The sequence below is a fragment of the Zonotrichia albicollis genome, chromosome 3 (assembly GCF_047830755.1).
Source record: "Zonotrichia albicollis isolate bZonAlb1 chromosome 3, bZonAlb1.hap1, whole genome shotgun sequence".
NCBI lineage: Eukaryota > Metazoa > Chordata > Aves > Passeriformes > Passerellidae > Zonotrichia > Zonotrichia albicollis.
Genome location: NC_133821.1, coordinates 98,452,130 through 98,475,679, shown reverse-complemented (window position 1 = coordinate 98,475,679; position 23,550 = coordinate 98,452,130). Strand labels below are relative to the sequence as shown.

Below are 23,550 nucleotides of genomic sequence, written 5' to 3'. Positions count from 1 at the left end.
CCCTAAACAGGATATATGGAATTTATCAGAAAGTAAATCCCTGTTTTAGGATAATAAAGCCTCTCTCATATCTTCCCTATATAGCTCTCTGGCCATTTCAAATAGATTAAGTCATTAGCACAGCCATGCACTATTAAACAGTTGTCATTATTCATCTTAGAACAAGCTCAATTTCATCAGTGTCTGAAATTATTCCCATGCTTGATTCACAATGACTGAAATACTCAGCCATTCAAATGCATATATTATTAGTTTAAATTTAAATTATAAATTGTTCCCAATTAAAATTTGTGAATGAGTCTATGAAATATTCCCTGTAGATAAAAACTGGCATTATACATATTGAGCATGGTAAAGTTATCCTTTACAATGTTATAGCTCACTAATGAAAAATTCTAAGCTGAACAAATTGATCATAAACTAGCAATATAAACCTTATAAAATGGCCCAATTGCTTGTAAGAAAATAAGTTTCTGTAATGGGCTCTTTTGCCCCAAATCTATTGCTACAAAGCAGTAAATTGCAAATTCAGTTTTCATAACAAAATTATTTTCTAAACAAGTTCTACAGTTTTTAGTCCAAAGTATCCTGTGCCTGATGACTTCCAGGAAAACCAACAACCTTGAATGCGAACTTCTACAAAAGCTGTTTCCTTGTTTGATGTGACAAGTGATGTCTGACTTGTGAGGAGAGGTGTCCAGTTTTGCAGGCTATTGGAAAAGATTTTTTTTGCTGACAATAGAAAGCAGCATATCCGTAGCCTTACTGTTAAACTTGATTACAAAACATTAAAAGAATACTATGTTTACTTTTAGAAAAAGCACAATCAAAGATTTGAAAATGCAACAGCTATGCAAATAGAGAAAATAATTTCTACAGCCATTATATCATACCAAACATAAAAATAAGAGTTAAGCCCATTAATAAATCAATGACCTTTAAAAAATATTCAAAACCTAATAATGCATTGCAATGTTCAGCTAAAAAAAGTATTGTAACTTCTTAAAAAATACATTTAAGACTGCAACTTAGGATTTTAAGTTATGAATTTTAGGGTGGTACCTGTGTATATTTTTTATAATTACTTTTAACAATTTACAATAAGAATATCAAAGCCTCTTGGCTTTATATTTATAGCTGTATATATTTATTGAACATAAAAGAAACTTGTAAATGTAATTTCTCTTTTAATCATGACATAAATAGACATATTACATTAAAAAAATTCTTCATAAATAAACTTGAACAGGAACAGATGTACTGTGCTGTATTACATATACATCACGTTCTTATAGTACCAAAACTATGTTTGTATCAAAAGTAGCTGGAAAACAACCTAAATAGATTAAAATATAAACCCAAAAGATTAGTTATGATTAAGTAATCCTATTTCATTTTCCAGGCCAATTCTACAGCAATGACCTTTGTCAACCCTTGTAGTATTTACAGAATTTTGTTTAGAAATGAAATTTGTTTGTCTTAACAAAAGATGGATTAATGCTTGTCTATCATGGTTCTGGAACTGAGTACAAAGCCATCGTATCTACTCTCCTAGATAAAAAGAAAATTGGATACTGAGTTCATGAACAGGTCCTGCAGTAAATAATTAGGCCACCACTCACTAAAACATTCAGTTTTCATGAAAACAAAGACAAGAGCTTTCCATTCCAAGTCACTGAAAGTTTGTTTCTGACATTGGCAAATTTTCAACCAGTTATATTTTCTTAGCAACACCAAAAAATTCTTCAGATTCATGTAATTCAAAAAGAAGCTATGATTTGCAATGTTATTCTTAGCTGAGTACTTCAGAATGTGTGTTTCTATTGAGAATAAAGAGCTATCTCGAAGTTTTCAAATGCGCAGTTATAAAAGAGTTAGCTCAAAGGGTCTGAAAACACACTATTGGGTTAGTTATTATTTAAGGTCTCTCACCTATCTACCTAGTGCAATGCATGATCATATGGTATTTATACTTGAATAATTCATCTTGAAAATGTAAATGGAGTGCTATCAAGGTTAAATGTCTGATGGTAAATTTGGTATTTCTCCAACATCCATCTCTAAAAATAACATTTTAAGTTTTTCTCAGGAGAAAAAAACCACTTTACCTTAAATTATGTCCACAAGTCAAAAGGCAGAGGTAAATATATTTACTGACTAATTTTCTACTGAATTCCTCAATTCTGGCTAGGTAAGGCTTCAGTTTTCTCATCTCTAGTTAACCAATTTGGGTAAAAAGATGGCAAAAGTACTTGGTCATCTTATGGCCAAGTGGCCATTGACAGAATATGAAATAAGAAAATGAAGCACTTACATCATATGATTGAATGATTTAAACAGGTGAAGATATATTTTTTTAAAAGGTTAAAAGCAATGTTTTAATATAGTTTAATAAATAAATAAAAAAATAAATAAATTGAGGGAACATACATTTATTGGCAAAGTTGGACCTAGTCTCTGTGAAAGAGAAAAACACAGTTCTAGAAATATGAAAAAATAGCAATATTTCAGATAAGCAGATACTATGAGATCAAACCTGATCTGGAGATCCGAAGTTCATCTCTAGTTCTTTCTCATGCATCTCTCCTAGTAACTTCAGATCTTTGTCTAAATAGCAGCTCAATAAAATGAGTGAAAACAGCATCAGCATTTGATCCAATAACATCTACAGGGACGAACTAATCCTTGAAACAATTTCATTCAACTTATTGGCATTATAGGAGGGATATAGGTGATCCCAGGATGAGTCTACAAGGTAGACCATAAGACAGGAGGGCAACATTTCCAACCAAAAGTGCTCTATGAAGAGCATAGGTATAGATATTTTCACCATGTATTTGTTCACAGAAGTGCAGGGCATAAAATGGGCAATGAAATTCTAGGACAGCACTTTGAATACTGATTATCCATACTGCTTTATGTACAAAGACAGAAAACTATTTTGTAGTACTTATCTCTAGCTATCTTTGTAGTTATTTGAAGCTTTTTTTCAAGGAAAAAGGCAGCTTTCATGTTTGAGCACCCCGGTATGAAAAAGTAACTTGTGACAATTACTTTGTAACTTGTTTAATGCTCCATACAAAGCTAAATGTGGGACAGATAATTCAGTGTATTTAATTAATAGATGCAAAGAATCATATAGTAGGCTGGAATGAGTCTGTTAAGATGCTCTTCTCCAAAACCCCTGCTCAAATATGCTCCTCTTAATGCAGCCAAGGATGCTATTAGTTTTCTTTTGCCACAAAAGAACATTACTGGATCCTTAAGGTGGCCAAAGATGCAAACCCTCTATTCCAAGAAAATTAATCACCAAGACATTCTGAAAAACCTGAAGTATACCACAAGAACTTCAGATAACTGCATATATATCATACAGGACAAACTTCATACTGAAAAGTGCCAGACATCTTGAAAACAAAAAGGCAGCAGTTTATTTTCCACCCAACAAGTAAATTTTAAAGCATTTATAAGAAAGAGGAAACCACGAAATTTAGTTACTCAACAATCCTTTTCTGTATAAGATGAAGAGCTGTTGCCATATGAATTTCACCATCGATGTTTCATAGCTCTGGAAACATGAGAAAAGCTGAGAAACTGTCATCTGCAATGTCAGACTGAGTGGCTAATCTCTATTATTACAGTGAGCAATGGAGATGGATTAAGCTGGGCTCACAGATAAGTCCCCACCCACTCACCACTATACCTATTATACATTTTTTCCCATTTGCAGTGAAATATCTAAGAATTTCCCTTTATTTTTTCCAATGCTGAACATAATACATGTTCCAGAACATAACAGAAATATATCAGGACATAAAAAGTTCAATCTGAATTATGTGAGTTGGCTGATGTTGAGCAGAAATTAATCTGTCCAAAAATAATGCATGGGACATGAGTTTCTCATCCATGAGATAAGTCCTCTTTCTAAGCTAGATAATGAGGAACAACACAGGAATATTTTGGTTAAATTAAGCACTGAAAAACCATAACTAACTAACAGATTTTCACACAGACAAATTTCATATAATTGAACTAAGTAAGCCTGAATAACTGAACATTGGCATCACTGCAGGTAGCATGGATACAAACATAGTTGATATTTCAGCTATACAAACTAAATTTAATTTCTTGTGTAGTAAAGTTAGAAACATTTCTTACCCATTCATAAGAAACAATCCAACACCCACGAGCAATTCCCAGCATAACATTCAAGGTACGACGAGGACTCCCAGTAACTACATGACTTGTTGTTTCACACACTTCATTTGAGAACAAAAAGTCTCCAAGTTTCTTCACAACCTGAATTACTGTATTTTGCTTCCTAAAAAAGAAGAAAAGATAAAAAAGCCCATGCAACATTGAATAGAGGAAGGCAGAATTATAAAAGCATGTACATACACCACAAATTAATTCAAATTCACCTCATTTCTTTTCCCACTAAACATTTTTTATCCTTTTCTCACTAAGCCTCTACCTATTTACTAGCCCTAAATTCATTAGCCTCTCCAGAGTCCTAACAGACCCTTTTCCATTATCACACAATCACATCTACTTGCACATCAAAGCCCTTCTGCCCCCCTCATCTATCTTGTCTGTTTAAATAAAAGCTTTTGAGTGCAGAATTATCCATTATGTTGTTTGTGTACAATGCCCAACACAACAGAGCCTAATTCTTTGTTTCTTTTATATAAAGAATATAAAACTATAAGAACTATAAAAAATATTACCAAGGAATGTAAACATGCAGACACAGCACATTTAACAGGTTTTCATTAAGAAGACCCAGATATTCAGCATCTGAACAATGCTGTGTCTAAATTTAGAAAAGTCCTAAGGTTCTATCTGGCTTGCAACCTACACATCTATGCAATGTTTCAATTAAAAATTCACTTATCCTTAAATACAAGGATGATTACAATGAAATACATAAAATTAGGTCTACATTCCAGAATGGCCATCTATAACTGGAATTCTAATTTGAGCTTTCTACATAGCTATGCAGGAGCATATAAATAAAGAATTATGAAAACAGAAAGACCTTAGTATCACAAGAGGAAAGCTGTTGCATGATAACAATTTACTGCTTTTGTTAATGATTATTTTTACAATTATAAATGATCCTTAAAGATCTGTAAAATAAAGCAAAATTCTGGTGGCCTCTCTACTCCCTAACTAACTTGGAAATGTCCATGCAACACAAGAGAAAGCAACAAGTCACAACCTTGAACACAGCCACACTATCACAGTGGTGATCCTTTAAGGCAAAACTTCTGAGGTAATCACAAACAATGCAAGTGCACTCAGAGCACCTCCAGAAGCCTTTGGGGTTGCTTCATTTTCACTGCATTTAACTCCACAGAAAGGAAGTCTGGTAGAACTCCCAAAATACCCCAGCTAAATCAAACACTACTTAACAGAATCCCAACAAAACTGAAAAAAAATTCTTCACAAAAATTGGAGCAATCATTTTTCAAGAAATTTAAAACAAGAAAATGAATAGTGAAAACCGTACAGCAAATTAATGTCACAATTAAATCAAAAGGTGATATTGTATGTTGACATACTATAAAAAAATCCTATGGCTAACCTTCTCCCTGTTATGAATTCTGGCCTTGGTTTTATAGCTTTGATTGTTACTAGAATTCTTAGTATTCCCTTTTCATTTTGTGAGCTTTAGCTTGATATAGCCTACAAGTGAATGTTTTTGGAACATTGCAACTCATAGGTGCTGGCCCTGCCCAGACTGCATGCTCCATGATTTACCTGAACCTTTTCTAAATTCTTCCTGTGTCTACACAAAATTCCTCACAAGGAGAAGAAAATTTTTTGTTGTACAAGTCTTGAATCAAAGATGTGTTACAAACTGCAGAGAAAACTCACCAGTTTATACTTGGGACAGCTGCAAAAACTGATGAAAATTTATAGCAAAATTTCAGTGAATTTTTAAATCAGAAAATTAGATAGCTGTATGGTTGTGAATCAGTGAGCAGCATTTATTATAATTTCAAAACCCAATGCCATGAAACTACTGAACTCATGCATCTTAAAATGCAAATTCTAATGAATCACTTTCGAGGTTGTAGCTACTATTATCTGCACTGTAGTGACGATCCACAGTGATTCTGCATTGCATGACTTGTGAGGTTCATTTTATAGTCCTGGTATTACTAGCATCCAGTCACATTAAATAGAAGAAAAATATCAATTCTCTTTTATGTCCCTGACATATACAAGTACACTTGTTAATAGCTATTGATAACCTTTTACAAAAAACTTCTGAAAGCATAGCCACTAAGTGCTGTTTCTGAGTATTTATTTCTATGTAACTGTCAACATTTAGTTACAGCAAACCTGAAACAGATTTTTGGGTGGTATAAATATCTTGAGTTTTGAAAAAGAATTCAAAAACTGTAAGCAAGTGTAGTATAAAATATGGAATCGTGTTTTTGTTGGATGTTCCTTATGCTTTAAGACTTTTAAGAGAATGATAAGAGCATGCCAGAAAATTATTAACTCTCTCCCAAAATATGCAGTGGCAGCTGCTTCTAATGTTCTGAAATGAATTCAGTAGAAAGCCTACAACTGATATTTATTCTGCAACTATTCGTATGAAATAAAACATTTTAAACTGATGTTTCAGATTATAACTTTTTAATTAGAAATAATTAAAATGTATGCTGAAAAGGCTGTGTTGGGCTGAACCATTTACTACATACAACTACTATGTACATTTCCTTCAGATAAGTTCAAAACTTGCTTAAGATTATAGTGTTATTGCTCTGAACCTTTGTTGATCTCACCTATGGAACTACTTCAGTCTCCACCAGAAAAACAAAAACTTATATATACATTGCAAATAACAACAAAATACATATGTACAAACAAGTTTCTAGCAAGAATTCAAAACGAAATAAAGTGCAGAGCCCAAAGATAAATTTAATTTTCTATAAGCATAAAAAATTATTAATATTCAAATTTAAATGGTAGGCTGAATAAAGAATCAAAATGCTTAATACTTACTCAGAAGACATACTTGTCATAACTAGCGTCCTTGTTGGCTAGAGACATGAAAGAAACAAGAAAACATAAAAAATCTGAAAAAAAAAATCTCTGAAAAAAACCCCTTAAATTAGAAAATGTTATGTTCAAAAGGTGCAAACTACTTCATAACTATACTATCACCTGGGGAAAAGTCTGTACTTAATTAACACACATACTAGAAATACTAAACTTTGAGGAGAAGGCAGGAAGGAAGGAAGGAAGGAAGGAAGGAAGGAAGGAAGGAAGGAAGGAAGGAAGGAAAACCCTTCAATCATGTTTTATGTCAAAGCATACAGTATAGCAAAAGACAGGAATGTAAGCTTTTTTAGTAAAAGCAAAATGCAAAGGATTTCCAGCCTAGGATGCCACAGAAATAAGGACAGTATTGGTCTCCTTAGTTTTCATCAGATGGAAAGGAAAAGGAAGATTACCCACAACAAAGAAAACCTGCAAAAGGTAGAAACTGCTTCAGAAACAAGAAATATAATTTTAATGGTTTTGTTTTTATTTTGATACTGTATTTTTGGGGGGTTTTGGCACAACTTCAGTATTTTATGTCAAGGTTAAATAAACATTCTTTATACTCTTTGGTATTTTCTAGTGAATAAAAGTTGTCCAAGTAATGTCACAAACAGGACGTACTCAAAGAATACAGCAATCTTCAAATCAGCAATTCTGAGACACCTTAAACAGCAGTCCTTCCTTCTCCTGCAATACTCCCCATAGCTTTTGTGAGAGGCAGAAATGTTTGCCCCATACGGACTTAAAATAAGCTTGGGAAGAATTATTATTAAAGAGGTCAGAAGAGGAGGAAATTCATCACCACTGACCATGAAAGCCTCCAGTATGCACAAAAGCAGGACAGAACATCAATTTTAGCAGCATCAGAGAAATACATAACTACATAGAACATGGTCATTAAAAAACATATGTAAGAAGAGGTTTTGGTCATCTTAGCTAAGAATTACTCATAGCTACATAAACATGCATAAATATATATATATATATGTATACAATCATTTTGATTTTGTAGGAAAAGGAGACTGAATTTTATACATTGATTTCAAAAAATGTCTTCTAATTTTCAAAATCAGTATATGAATTTAAATTACTTCTCCATATAGCTACTGCTCCATATGAAATACTAACTCCCAGTTCTGTCCCCCAGTATATTACCATGACCACAAGTGGCAAGCTCCCAAAGTATCCACTAAAATACAGTTTCTTTTGGATAATGCACTGAGGTAAGAGTATAAAAATATTTCTAATTGGGAGCAAAGGCAAAAAAAAAAACCAAATTCAGGGCAACTCATTTTACCTAGTAATGAATCAAAGAACAGAACAGAGAAATCTGCTGCAATTCCATCTGACCTCTGTTATCAGTACAGAAGAGTTCTCTATTGAACAACCAAGTAACCTCTCACATTTAAGAAAAGAGCTGGAAATACCCGTGTAGACAATTAGACTAACTAATAATGTGCACCATGACTATTCATTATATGAACACTTCTGCATAAATAGAACGCGTACCCTTGAGAATGTAGGTTAAAGGTAACACAAGTAGTAGTCATTTCAACATACACGTGGCAATTTCATTGTGGTTGTGTACGTTTTAAAACCACAAAATCCAGACACTATTTAAGTCTTCAGAAGAAACATAATGCAGCACATTCAATAATTTTTAAGATTAATAATAAACATGCACTCAGACCACACTATGTGAGTGCTACAATACTTCAAACTGACCATGTATACAATGTGAAAATATAAATCCAAATAACAATAGAACAAAAGAAAAATTCAAAAGAAAAAAGGAAGAAACTTTTGCATTGAAACATTGGAAAGAAATTCTATGCAGTATTTTTGGAAATACAAGTGTCCAAATTCTAACTTGTTGCCAGCAATACTTACTGATGATGTCTCACTCTACTGCTAGTCAGATAGCTAAAAAGAATATGCCCTTATCTTGATCAAATTTGGTTCTATTCTTAGCCAAAAGAATTTTTACTGCATTACTTCCAACTCCAGACAAGCAGTCAGATTTAATTGCTCTTGAAAGTTCCAACTCAATTCTACACTGGACTTTTATATGCAAAGAATCTGAGCAAAAGTAATGACAATGCAACAATATATGTCAAATATATCTATCCTAACATGAATATGTTAGTATTAAGTTATATGCACTCAAAATTTGACAATAAACACTCAAAAAAGACATCTAATAACACATTGAGGGCTCTTGTGGCAAAGGGCCCCACATTACTGAACAGGTTAGGTCAGATGATTAAAATCAGATGCGAGGCCACATTACTATGAGTATATGCTTCATACTGTCTTAATATACATTGTAGGATCTCCATACACTCATGAGCATTAAAGGACTCTGGGATGTAACAGTCTGGAAGGCAAAAAACGGAGCTTAAAAACAAGGTTTTGCTTGGCTCTGTCCAGTGTTTTTGGGTGGAAAAACTCATCTACATCAAATGTGTATGTTTCAGCATGGTCATGACATTCTCCTCTATTACCTGAAGCCAGCCTCATTGCTATCACAATCAAGCTTCTTGCCTAAAAGTCTGGAGTTAAATCCACACACAGCAGTTGCACTAGGTTCTTGAGAGTGTTTGTCTAGTATTAGCTCTAAAGTAGATCTTGATGTGTCAGTTCACAATGCGCAAAAAATATCCTTCCTCGCAGTTTTTTATAAATGCTATGAAAGTACTACTAATCACACCACTATTTTTGCCAAACTTGGCTTAAAAAGAAGCAATACTATAAACTAAGGCCAGTGCAGCTTGATATCCTACAGCTGCTTCTTCAACTTCACAGCAGAAACGTTTGTTAGGAGTTCCTTAATACCATGTCTATAGGTAAGTAAAAATAGTGGATCCACAAATCAGGAAATCTACAGCCTGTCCTGACCTTACCCTGCAAGGTCAGCTTTTGAATTGTAGCTTTTATGTTACAACACATTGTGTAAAAGATGATGCAGTGAGAATTCTGAACAAATGTCTTGTCAGTGCACTTCGAAGTAGTTCAAAGACTCAAGAATGCAGAAGGGTGTACACAAAATGTAGAAATTGGAAATAAATTTATTTTTCTTACAAGCTACTATTTCATTTGCATTCAGAACTGCATATTTTTGCAAGTTAAAGGTCATTTGCTAAGCAGACAATATTTTGTTTTATTGCTTCAATAAGACAAGCAGTACTCTTTAATTACAGTTACCAAGTAGAAAACTTAGCCAAACTATGTTCTAATTTTCAGTTCTACATTTTTCAAGTTAATTGCTTTCTCCTCCACCCCCTACTATGCAATTTTTCTTCTGTGCTTTTTGTGTCTGTTTTATTTTACATGTTGCTTTTATTGAAAAAAAAGAGTTAGCTTTCACTTTTCTGACCAGCAAAAAGACATCTGGTGAGCATCATTATGAGTTCTAATGCATGTTTGTAGCAGGATTATTATTAATAAAACACTGGAAAAGGTGGTATTAAGTTAACTGGTCCTTTTATTTATAATTAATCTCTGAATCCTGAAGAGTTGCATATCCATACACTGAATCAGAGCACATGCTTCTTTCTGAATTATTTTTGAGGTCTGGAATTCAGACTTCATTATAAATGACAGCTTCAGCTTTCCTTTACATATTTCTTTAGAAGCACTGTTGCATTAAGTACTTCATTAGAGTCTGCCAACAACAAGATTTTTCTAAGTCATCTGAAATATAGAACATTCATTTCAGTAGCTAGAAGGAAACAGTACTTGTAAATTTCCCCAGTACTTAAAAGTGATAATTCTTATTTGTTACCTGACCTACACCACAAAAGAGGTATCCAACATCAAAATGTATTCCTTCTGTCTTCTAAATTTGAGCTGGTGTTTCTTGGAGCTGAAGGACAAGATGAAAAAGTCCTGTTTTGTACAACCTGCTTTTCTAGAAGGTGAACTCAAATTTGCTTTGTAAAGCATGTCATGAGTTCTTCTTCATAAGTGACAAATGAATAAAAATTAGACCATAAAATGTTTTCCCAGACTAGCTCAAGAATAAAGTGTATTCATGCAAAGAATTGATTTGACAGGAATAGGTTTAGATTTGTCACTGGTTAAATTCCAGCCTATGTACATTAGATCTTATTTTATCTTTGTATCAAGAACCCAGGTCTCAAATATTTTTGAAGAAATTATTTCAACTATAGAACTTTTAAATTGTCTATTATTTAGTCCAAGTTCTTCTCTTGTGCCTTAGGGTTGACTGAAGTTCTGAAAGAAATAAGCATTGGAGTAGTCTCAAACTCAAACTCAAACTCAAACTCAAACATGTTTTAGTGGAGTGAAAAAAGAGATCTTCAACTTCAGGACCCAACAAGATACCGATACCCTAAGTGGTTTGGCCAATATTCAAGGGATAAAGAACTTTTGGAGGCAGGCAGGAAGAAAACAGTACATTTGTGAGCAAAGACAGTTTAAGGAAGAGTATATTATACTATTTTATAATCTTCAAATCACTTTTTTTCTCTGCCTATTGTAGGTCTATCAGATGGTTTTCAAATTGCTTTACTACCCTTATACTCAATTGTGTTCTCTACAACTGCATTTCAGAAGTAATAATCTTCAGTCTTATTAGTATATGAACCAAAAGATAGAGGTATAGGTAGCATAGGAATATTTAAAATCAGGTTAATTTCACTCTGCTTGTATTTAAGAAGATTGCAATGAGGACCCAAAACTTAAAGGCTGTTTACAGAAACAATTTATAAGTAATATTACATTAATTTATTCAAGTAATAGTGGCTCATAGCTGAAAATAACTGGTAATTGTAATGAATGATAACTATTCAGTATTTTCAAACAGCAATTATTCAAAGCTGTAATTTAGTTTCTGGCTGGCCTTTCTCTTATCAGTCCTTTGATATTGATATTTTGAGTCACCATTGTGAGTAATTGGGCAGAAGAATTTAGGCATAAAGATACATTTCCCTTGTGCAGATTGTAAGCATGGTACCATTTTAAGAGGGAAAGAACCATTTGGCATCACCCCAACTGTTACATGGTGCGTTTGCACAATTGTTAGCAGTGTAAGGTTAATTTGGATAGTTGAAGTCCTCTGGAGATTGCCAACTATTCAACAATGAGTGGGATTTGAGGTGAAGATGTTTGCAGGCCAAAAGACTCAATCCAGGATTTATGTTAATTTTGTGTTAAGATAAAAGATTTTAAACTTCAGTAAATACTTTGCTGACAAGACTGTAACCCACTTGATGGTAATCAACAACCTGACTTAAAGCTTTACAGCCTTCAAGACCATATGGTAAACAAGTGGACAAAACTTACTTCATGCTTTTAAGTGCAACAGCAATATCAGGAAGGGTATAATAATAATTTTTTAGAAGCCCACAGAGACTTTTTTTAGTATCTTGAAGGAAGGAAATATGTGAAACACAAAAGATTTTTGTAGAGCATATGTAATGTGTTGCAAGATTTTTTCCTGTTTGACTGATTGCATATTTATATTTCTGTTCCACACAGATTTGTTTGTCATAATTCAATTCTAGAAAGATCACACCAATAATCTATCAAAAGTTTAATTTCAATGAAGAAAAGGATGGAGAATGGAAATGGAAATTTCCAGAGAAAGGATGAAAATTTGTCAAATTATTAAAAAAAATCTTAATGAGGAAACATCAAATGCTGACAAAAAGGACTTTGGGAAGTCTTTCATTCAGATTGATTTTCAACAATTTTCAAGATGTGCAAGACTATAATTTAGAAAGGAGACCCATTAACAAAAGGATTTCCAGTAGAGTTATGCCCGATACCAATAGGTTTACGTAGGCTGTTCATTTCTCCAAAAGTTAAATTAAAAAAAAAAAAAAAAAAAAAAGAGGACCTAAGCAGCAGTTGCTTTTCCTCCTGATAGTTGCTGATTCCAAGATTCCAAGGGGGAAAACAGTTTCAGTTTTACAGTTATTCTCTGCCAAACCAGCTGCAGTCCAGTGGATTATGTGGTTTTCTGGCCTGATGGTTGTGAACACAGTGCATATCAAAATCAGAAAAGAACAGCATAGATACATATCTTCAGCAACGAGGTATGCTTCAGGCACAGACTCTGTTGTCTGACTTCTTGCACAACATTTCTGTATTGTACCCCCTCATGCTCTGAGCCAGTAAGCCGCATTTGCTTTTTGCACCTAAGTGTTCCTTCCACCATTAAATCCAAGAGTGCTACAGACTTTTATTTAAAATGATGGAGGTGACATAAATGTACTTCAAACTTGAGATTCCAGGATGTTCCTCTTGGTGCTTACTCTTATCTACCACTCACTATAGATAGATCTTGATCAATTTCCTACTTGCCTAAAATTAGTAACAAAAAAGATGTTCTGAATTAATGTGAAGCTGCATAAACAGTCTCTTAATCAAAACTCACCAAGCCTACCAGCTTTCTGGGAAAAAAAAGAAACAGTGAAATGGGTTTTTTTCCTTAATTTTATGAAGACAAAAAATTTCAAAACTCTCCACTGACTTAAGCCTCCATGTCTTTTAGAAGAAGGTTCTAAAAAATAACCAATATGTTAATTTGTCGAGCAAACAAAAATTTAGTGACAATTTTATTTCAAAAATTGGAAAAATTCAGTTCCTGGATCTTTCCTATCCTGCCTTCTAAGATGACAAGCTACAGTCAACCACCTCAGGTTTCACTGTCACAGCACATTTCCAGTGCTCCAAACAACGACACATACAAGAGTGTGAACACCAGCTGCAAGTGTCCCTGGAACAACAGGAAACAGCTTGAGCTGAAAGGAGCATGTGCCTTTTGCCCTAGAAAGGCCCTGATTTTAAAAGACACAGTTTCAAAATTAAGCAATAGACCACAGTACTTCAGTAGGTGGTCCCAAAAAGCTAATATGAAACCTGTCATAAAGGGAATGATTTCTAGGGACCCAAGGTCATAAATCAACCCATTAGGTTCATCTACAGGAGATAACAAAGCTGTTGACATTAGGATATGGCCCAAAGCATGAAATGTAAGGTACAGCAGCAGATGCCAAGGGTATGGCTTCTGTCCTGGAAGCCCTCCACTTGATGTGGGAGAAGTGTGGGGGACAAATTCACTAGCTAGAGAAAGTCCAGAATCAGAAATGCATTGTGGAGTTAGAGTGAAAATGGGATTAATCATATAGAAGGATTTTTAAGACTGTCCCTAACTATGGGATTCATAGACATCCTTCATGGTGCTATTCTCTGACCACCCCCATAACAGTAAGCATTTTCCCCAAACCATAAAGGTAGGTAGTTCCAGTTTTTTCTTTATTAATTGTAATGGAGCTTGCATGCTTCCACCTGGTCTAATTCACTGTCTATTCATTTCTGTCTCAAGTCAGTAACATTTCAAGCATCAGTATTTAAAATATGTACCTATTCAAAGCAACTGCAAATCAAAACTGGAAGGAAAACATAAAACAATGTTGTTCCTGAAACCAATACTATCTAAGACAAGTCTATGAAAGGCCATATAAAATATGGTCATAAAGTCACTTTCCTGAATGTCTGGCAAGATGCTTCATGTTTTATAGTTACAGATTTTTCCAGAAATTAACATTTGTTTTTCCATGAATAAAGTAATTTTTAAAAGGATTGTGATAACAGGATCTAACAATGGCCTGCTCCATGCTATTTGCTCCACAGCATGAGCTTAGATTGCTTGTAAAAATCTTCTCTCAAAAAATCTTTTAAAATTCAGTGTTGATGTACCTTCACCCAAATCCAAGAGCTACAGAAATACGAACCAAGATGAATCTCTTTAAAAACAAAACAAAGGAATTTCACTTAAGTCCATACTGTCTTCTTTGTAAAAATATGTTTTTAATCATCCCTCATGATGCTTAACTGGTTTTCTCACATGGTTAAAGAGTTTCTTTTTTTCATTCAGAAAACAGTACTTTTAAGGTTTTTTAACTTTACAATTTATTCCAATTGCATTTCTAGTGATTTGAGACTTTTGATGTGAGACTCTTAGATGCCTTAAAAGATATCCAGCACCTCTCATATCCCTCTAAAAATATAAAATAAATTTTTATTTGAATGAAATGGCATTTAATTGGTTAATATTAGTCTCTGATCTTTTTAAAATACAAAATACTTAATTTGTGACATGCAACAGGTGTTGTGATAAATATAAACTTTTTTGTGACAATAAGCTGTGAAATGGGCACTCAACAGTTCACCACTACTGCAAATAACTTGTCTGAATACATCATTGGCTTTAAGATGAATTTTAGTTATTTCATTTTGTCCTCCCTATGCAAAGCAACAAAGAACTATGTATCCAATTTCATGGAATAATTGAGAAACACATCACAATGCATAAAGAGTTTATTTTATCCCTGCAATCCACTATCATCAACTTAGATTTCTAGACCAGGGAAGCCACCTGCTGACATTCACAAGCATTAATTGACAGTGTTTATCCTTACCAACTCTGTCTCAAAACTAAGAGTGAATTTTATAAATTTGTCTGCATGCACTGACTTTGAACACACCAAAAGTCCTGGTTTTGGGGTAGTGGTGATGCATTTTCAAACTCAAAAATCTTTTTCCTGAAGCTATTAAAGGTTCCTGAAAATCTTATCTTCCCCAAACATGCATGCAGCTGCCATTATAAACTGTTCTGTCTCCATGGCTTTTGTTTGTTGACAGTACAATTTTACATATATTTGATTTGACATCTCCTACATTAACAGTTCAATAAGCATGCCTATATAAAGAGTATAAATAAAGAAACTATTAGTACTTTAACCTAAAATTGTGATATACAAGTATCTGAACAAAGGGATTCTTAGTTTTGACTTCAGATAAAACAAAATACAAGAAACTCAACCAGCATGAGGTTTTGAAGAAAACAAAACCCTACCACAATAGCACAGCAGAGAACACAAAACCCATAGCTTGATTTCTATTTAAGAAACTACAAATAAAAAATTGAAAGAACCATAGCAGTAAATAATGTTAACACCTAGACCTAAATATTTTTGTTTCCTACAAGATATTTTTCCTTGGCTTTTTTAATATTTACCATTACATAGTGAACTCCAAAGACCCACTGACATGCATTCACTGTACTGAATGAATTAATATGGTAGTGTTCATTGAAGCATACACCACAGGGAATGAGCTGTAACTAAAGTACACTAATTATCTGGGAACTACATTCAACAAGCATCTAAAATATTTTTAAAGAGGCATTAGATTTCAACCCCTTTTTCTATAAAAAAAGATAGCTGCAATTTACATAGCTGTCTCTTATTTTGGGAAGCAAAGTAATGAATTAAACAGATCACACATAACAGATTCCCAGCAATATGGTCTGTCTGAAGAGTCACATAGCCACATTGGTGGGAATGTTTGTACATGTAACTATCTAGGAAATGGCATTTCTTTTATAGTTGTATTTTTATCATAGAATTTCTTTTAAGATTTAAATAAGTGTTAGGAAATTCTTTATAATAGTGCGATTCAATAAAATATTACTTTGAAAAATATTTGCACCATTTCTCTCCCATTTTTTCTTTAGGCAGAGGAAATTAACTTAGGTTTTCTAACTTAACTTTTACATTGCCAAAAGTCAGCAAAAAGTTGCAATGTTTAAGCCATAGCCACTGGAAAAAAGTATTAAATAAAAATGGTGTATAAAGTTTGGTTGCTTTCATGAAGCTCCAAGAACATATTTTGATTGGTACGAGAGGCTTTGCAATAATTATTTACAAAAATGTACATAGTCTGGTTTTGCTTAGAAAAATATTCTCTTAAAATTTAAACTTTTCAGTGCAACAGTCTCATTTCCAGACATAGCACCTGGTTAATCACATAGCACCTTTTTGTGAAGTTCTTTTTTTTTTCTCTTTCCAGTCAAATCCCCGTCCTTCCCCAAAATTGTCTCCATGTGAACCTGCATAGTCAAGACAACAATGAAAACCTTTAAAATAAGTTTTAAAAAGCATTCATGATATGAATGAAACTGTGTACTGCTATTTTATTGATATTTGATAATATTTTTAACATTACCAAATTATATAATTTTAATTGATATTTGATAATATTGATAATACCATTTGGGTGAAATGGTATGATCACTAAGCTGAAATGGGTGGATAAAAGAAGCCACTTTCAGCCAAAACACTGAATAGAAATTTTGTCTAGCGCTCACTTAGCTTTGCTACTGTTAAACACCTCACAGAGCATGCTTTGCAAGCAGACACCATGTAGAACCAATAAAGATACCTCTGATTGAAATGTCAGATCTGAAAAAGGGGAAGAATAAAAGAGAATTTCATATCACATTTTGTTTCTCCTCAGTACATAATTGTTATGTTGGGATCTTAAATGAGTCAGAACTAACACTGATGTATGATGCTCTTGTTGAGTAATTTCGCTAGAGAAGGAATCAGTACCAACAAACCTGACAAATGTCCAGGTACACTTTCTGCAAACAGCCTTAGAAAGAGCCATTGAGTGTGGTTTGTGGATTTACATACAGCAGCTTTAGTCAGTTTTCTGTGCCAGGAAATTAAACTACTCTGGAGAGATACTTTAGCCTAAAGAGTACACTATCTTAAATGCTTCTACAGGACATGCATCAAGAGGGATTTATACCTTCTATTTATTAATTTTACACATCATACATTTAGGAAAATAAATGGAATAAATATTAGAAAAGTAAAAAGGAGTAAGGTGCAGAAAAGTCAAATAATCTTTTAAATCCAGATATCACTGGTCCATGGAAATTATTATCCAATCTTCAGGATGTTAAACATATTGAACAACTTAGCAATTGCACCTGCACAAAACCTTTGCATAAAAAAGTTTCAAAATCTGTATCAGTCTCTTTGAAATTCCACCTGTATCTACCAATGAAACAACTAATTTCCTATAGTTAACAACAGCAGACATTCTAAGTGCTTTAGGACTTCCCATTTTCAAAAGAACTCAGCACTCATTTCAAATGTGACTTGCTACTTACTGATTAAAAGAACTAGTATCTATTTTCCTGATCAGTTTTATATTTACTTAAAAGATTTTACAAAGGAAAAACACTAAAAAAATTTCAGTACTGACTCAATCCTTTCTCCCTTTTTTATAGCCAAACTGAGCTCAAATACTAAATTAAGAAATTTACCAGAACCTGAAAGAAAATCCTGCATAAATCTTTATTCTGCAAAAACATCCACTGGTAATGATCCAGTATAAAACAAATTTTAAAAACCTGCTGCATTTAGTAATTCCTCCAAAAGGGACAGGCATCTTTTCAGGTAACTTTAGTGGGTTTTCAGCTTTTTTCAGTTTGAACTGGCTTACCAATCTCATTTATGATGTCAGCTTAGCATGAACTCAGCCACTACAAGTTATCAGAGAGCTCAGTTTTATAATTATAAACCAAGAGCATTAGCATAATATTTCAAGAAAAGTGAGATTCAGGGAAGTTTTAAAATTGATACTGCAAAGAGAATTTATTTTAATTTTTGTACATACAAAGACACTCAATGATGCTCCATGACAGTGCCTAACAAAGCAAATGTCAGTTAAACTGACCTTTTGGAGTCTTCCAGCTTTTTTTAAGCCCCCAGTGTGCTTATTCTTCTGCTCATTAAACGTTTTGCAAGAGGTATCAGTAACGTGACACTCTGAAACTTCATCTTCACCACCTAGAAACCAGATTTAGAAACTTAAAATGAAAAATGCAATCTTGTGAAATGAGACTGCAACCTATTATTTTATCATAGCACAGCACTATGCACCCTTAAGATACTTAATATTTTGTACCAGTTTTTTTCACTGGATTTCAGTTAGGGAAAAGGAACGACACTCAACCATCTGATTTCATATTTGAGTACCTGTTCTTATAAATAAACCAGTTGTAAAGCTCCAAATTTCCTATATTTTGAAAACTAAATATTAACTACAAGTAGAGAATCTGCTAAATTGCTATTTATTATAAAATGTGCAATTTCTCTGCATAGAGATATTTGGGTATGAAGCTTCAGTGGCTAGATTTTCTTTTTCTTATTGACACAATACTTTTGGTACACATTTTGTTTATCTAAAACGACATGAAGGTCTGAAACTTGTTCTCACACTTTGCCTGCAAATCTAGCAAGCTGTTGGCAGGCAAGGATTCTGTGCCCATAAAGGCATATCAAACCTATTATATATGAAAAGGAACCATCCATAAGAATGCACTCCGTCAAAATCCAGTATTTTTCATTATGTATTTTATGAATTCTTCAACTCTGTTAGGATGACTTTCTTAAGAACTAAATAATAAACTTCTGAATCATTTGAGAAAATAGCTTGCCTTCCTAAGATGAAAAAAATTGATCTATCTTTTAAACAATTAAGCTTTAATTACTCTAAATTTAGAGAGCATTTTTCCCAAATGTCACACAATAAAGTCTAATTTAGAACATTTGTTCATTTTTCATTTCAAAAAAATGGATGAGATCAGTTAAAGAAAGTTTAATTAGTGATTAAAGTGGCCTAAATTCAGCTCCTGCCAGCTAAGTTTTTTTATTAGTTTTGGAAAATACTGAAGGGTACTATCCCTGTCTAGTATGCATATATAACTAAGAATCATTTGTTTTTCTCTGACAGCTACTTAAACACTTAATCCTTGAGGTGACAAAACACCCGATTACAATTCATTATGATTACTCTCTTTAAAATTATAATCTTTTAACTAGTCAAAATTTATTGTGGTAATTTTTGTGTAATAAATGTAAACCTGGTTTTCAGGTACAATTGTTGATTTAAATTCAGTATTTAGGTATATAGTGTCATGTAATAAAGAAATAACTAATAGCTATGTTAATTTAATTTAGTATTGTACTGAGACCAACTGTTTTCAATCTGAGGAAGACTGATGGCAAGTAGAAGAGGAGAAAACATCTTGCCACACAATAAAGAAAAAAAATATTTTTCTATAAAGACCAGAACTTTTAAACATGCATTTCAAATCTTGAAAAAAGACCCAAACTAATTACATGACTGCATAGGATGTAAGGAGATCATGTATTCCACTGCTTTACCAACATAGTCTCTGTTAATTTCAATTAGGTTATTTCAGGTTTTTTTTGGGTTTTTTTGAAGGCTAGCTTGGGTTGGGGGCTAACAGTGAACAGTAGTGTAATATTCTAATAATCTTTTTACTACTCTTGGCCTGAATGCTCATGCCCCACAGCACTGGTCCCACATAGGCTTAAAGTATTAAAAGCTGTACAGTTGGACTTCTTTCCAGTTCGTGTTGACTCCTGTGGGTTCCTCATATTTACAGGAAAGTAAGAAGAGAGGATAATGTCCCTTATCTCTGATTATCAGCTCATGGATCTTAGGCATTACATTAATAAGGCCTATTCTTTGCTATTTTATTCCTGTCTAGCAGCACTTCTCAAGGATTTTCCAGCTTTTCCATCCTATAGGTCTCAAACTTCACTATTTTCTGGGTTTTCCTGATTATTTTTAAAGCAGTCAGGCATAAATAATGAGTTTTCATCTTTAGAACCTTTTCCTAGAGGACTTTAAAGCTGACAGAAGTTTTTGAAGCAATTGCATCCAGTGTTAGTTCTCCCTAAACTAAGTTCAAATATGCAAGTAACTCCTGCCACTGCAGTCCATTAGATCCCTTAAATCCTCTTCCAAAACACTGCTCAATGATTGGTACCAAAATGAACAACTGAGCCCTCTGAAGCATTATCACAAATTAGAGAGATTTTGCTTTGCAATTTAAGATTCTACTCATTCATGGTAATTTAAACACCTATGAGAATTTTTGAACCAATTAGAATCTTCAAAATTCCATTTGATACTTCCATTGAATTGAAAAGCAGTGATTAGGCAAAATGAGCTAGTTCTGCTCAAATAAACCATGTCTATCTGATAAAATCTTTTCCTATTGTACAATACTTTAAAGGTATTGTTCTGAAGTGTCATTCAAGGTATGTGGTATCTACTGCTTTGTACTTATCCAAAGAAGCACTTATCCCAACATGAAGGAATTAAATCCAAATTTGTCATCATTAATAATCCTTCAGGTACACATGCACAGAATATTTAATATGTTGTGTTATTATATTATAGCATATAGATATTACTGAAGCATTACCAAACAAATTTTTATTTTACAGAACATAATTTCTTCAAGTTTTCTGAAAATGTATGTGCCCTCCCAGATCCTCACGGAGAGCCTGTTAATGGTTTATAAAAATTGTATGTAATTTGTGATCTGCTCTAGGACAAGTGCCGTCAGGCTTTGGCAAATTTGACTACATCAAAATAATTCTCAACCTGTTCCTCTACTCAGAAATACTTGTCCTCTTTTGTTTTAATAATTAGTTATAATTGAACTTTTTGGGATGATAAATAAAACCAGGAATCAAGGAAGAAACGGTTTTCTTCTTTATGCCTCATTTGTTTTCTAATAGGCCATAACAGAATCTCAATAGAGGACATTACAAAATATTTTTAGTGAGCCTATCTTCTTCCAAAGCTGAAAAAAACCAAAAGGCACATCAAACCTAAGGAAGTTTTCATTTTCTTTTAAAGACATAACCATTATTTTACCAGCATTAAGACCCTTAACACCTAGAACTTCAGGTAAAACTCAATAATCTACTAAATTAAACACAATTTCTTGCACCAAATAACAGAATGACATTCTAGATTTTCCAACTTAACACTGAACTACATTAACTACAGTACAATGGGTCTTAGTTTAAGTCTTTTTGCCAATTAAGATAATATTTGCCTTCCACATTAGCATAAATATATAAAATTCACTCAGATAAACCTTACGTTTATTTTTAAGACTGGAAGTAATGCTAGGTCTGAGTTCAAATTTCTAAATGATTTTAGCATGATGAAAGCTTAAGAGAGTATACTCTCACATTCCCTGTGCATTGTTATTTATTGTTGTAGCTTACAGATGAAGAGTCACATGACCTGTAGATAAGTAAGATGAACATAAGTAGCAGAATTTATTTCAGCAGAACAGGGCAGCCTTGAATGTGCCCTACAAAGGAAACCGAAGGTTGCTACCACATAAGTATTAGGCCTTGAAAATCTGGTTTCAGATTAGCCTGCATATTCTACTTTAAAATGAAATGTTCTATATAGCCTATGGAAAGAAAGTCTATCGAATCAGCTTGTCATTAGAAGTACTGAGTAAAAGTGCCACTGACATAAAATCACAACAAAAATTGGGCAAGAAAAATGTTAGATATTTAAAACAGATATAACATTTTATATGGCTATTTGATTACTTGTAACCATATATATATGATGAAGACAATTCATTAGTTTTTAAAAATATACTGGACTTACCAGCTTTCAAATAATGTACAGTATACAGAGAAAAACCCCAATTTGCAATTTATTTAATAATAGGGACAAGAAACAACTTACATTTAATTAAAAAATGAAATGCTTAACCCATAATTAATAAAAATCAATTATTTCATCATAGAGAATCACAGGAGTAAGTGTAATACAAGATTTTAATTTTCTACCACGAAACTTGCATTATTCGGGAAAACACAACTTCTCTTACATTATTGATTCCTTCCATTTTTAAGTGAGTTCATTCAAGCTGTCAAACTTGAGGTTCTACTTGCCTACACTTTGTAAATCTACAGAAATAATATACTTTGGTGAAATCAGGGAAATCCATTTCATCAGGTTCAACATGTCAGTAGTAAGCTTGCTGTATGCCCTCCTTGCTGCCCCAAGATCTTGAACTCCAACATTTCATGGTCACTGCAGCCTAGGCTGTCCTTGAGCTCCACATTTCTCACCAGCACCTCCTTCTTGGGGAGAACAAGATCCAACATGGAACCTCTACTTCATGGCTCATCTATCACTTGGAGTAGAAGGTTGTCCTTTATGGCTGTGCATTTATACCTGTATGACATCCACTGCATCCACTGTTTTTTTAAACTGTGTCAGAAATTATGCACTCCATATATTAAAATACAGGTGTAATGAACTCAAAATGGCAGCTCACAGTTCAGCTGCTTATTACTCACATGTATAGGCACAACCATGGTTCAACATTCCCATTGGATTTCATAAGTCTGATAGCAATTTTGTTGAGCCCCTTTAAGTTAATAATTAGTTTTATATAATTAATTGATGCACTACTACAGAATTTTTTAGGGAAGATAAATTACTAAAATACACAATTACAGCTACAAATATTCAACTCCATGTAAAGTTTGACAAAGCTGAAAATATAAAAATCTGAAAATTATTCCAATGTAAGTTAGGAGCACCTTTCAGAGAAATTCCTGAGATTTAATATTTTAGAATCATTTACATAAAAATACTTAATGCTAAACCAACTCGAAAATGCTTCAATATAAAAAATGCTCTTAAAGTGATAATTAAAAATTAAGATCAGTTCCATATAAAAAAGGAATGGTTGAAAAAGATGCTTACATTGAAATTCTTGCAGGTCATATTTTATCG

General features: G+C 33.2%; 1 protein-coding gene across 1 annotated transcript in view; it reads right to left on the bottom strand.

Annotated features, from left to right (window-relative positions):
• MCPH1 (microcephalin 1) overlaps positions 1 to 23,550 on the bottom strand; it is a 130,934-nt gene that overhangs the window by 92,062 nt on the left and 15,322 nt on the right. Inside the window, exons 9-11 of the mRNA XM_074538180.1 lie at positions 18,625 to 18,737; positions 7,021 to 7,058; positions 4,159 to 4,321 (exon numbers count right to left, since the gene is read on the bottom strand). Coding sequence (XP_074394281.1) covers positions 4,159 to 4,321; positions 7,021 to 7,058; positions 18,625 to 18,737 — 314 coding nt within the window. The remainder of the gene's footprint in view (positions 1 to 4,158; positions 4,322 to 7,020; positions 7,059 to 18,624; positions 18,738 to 23,550) is intronic.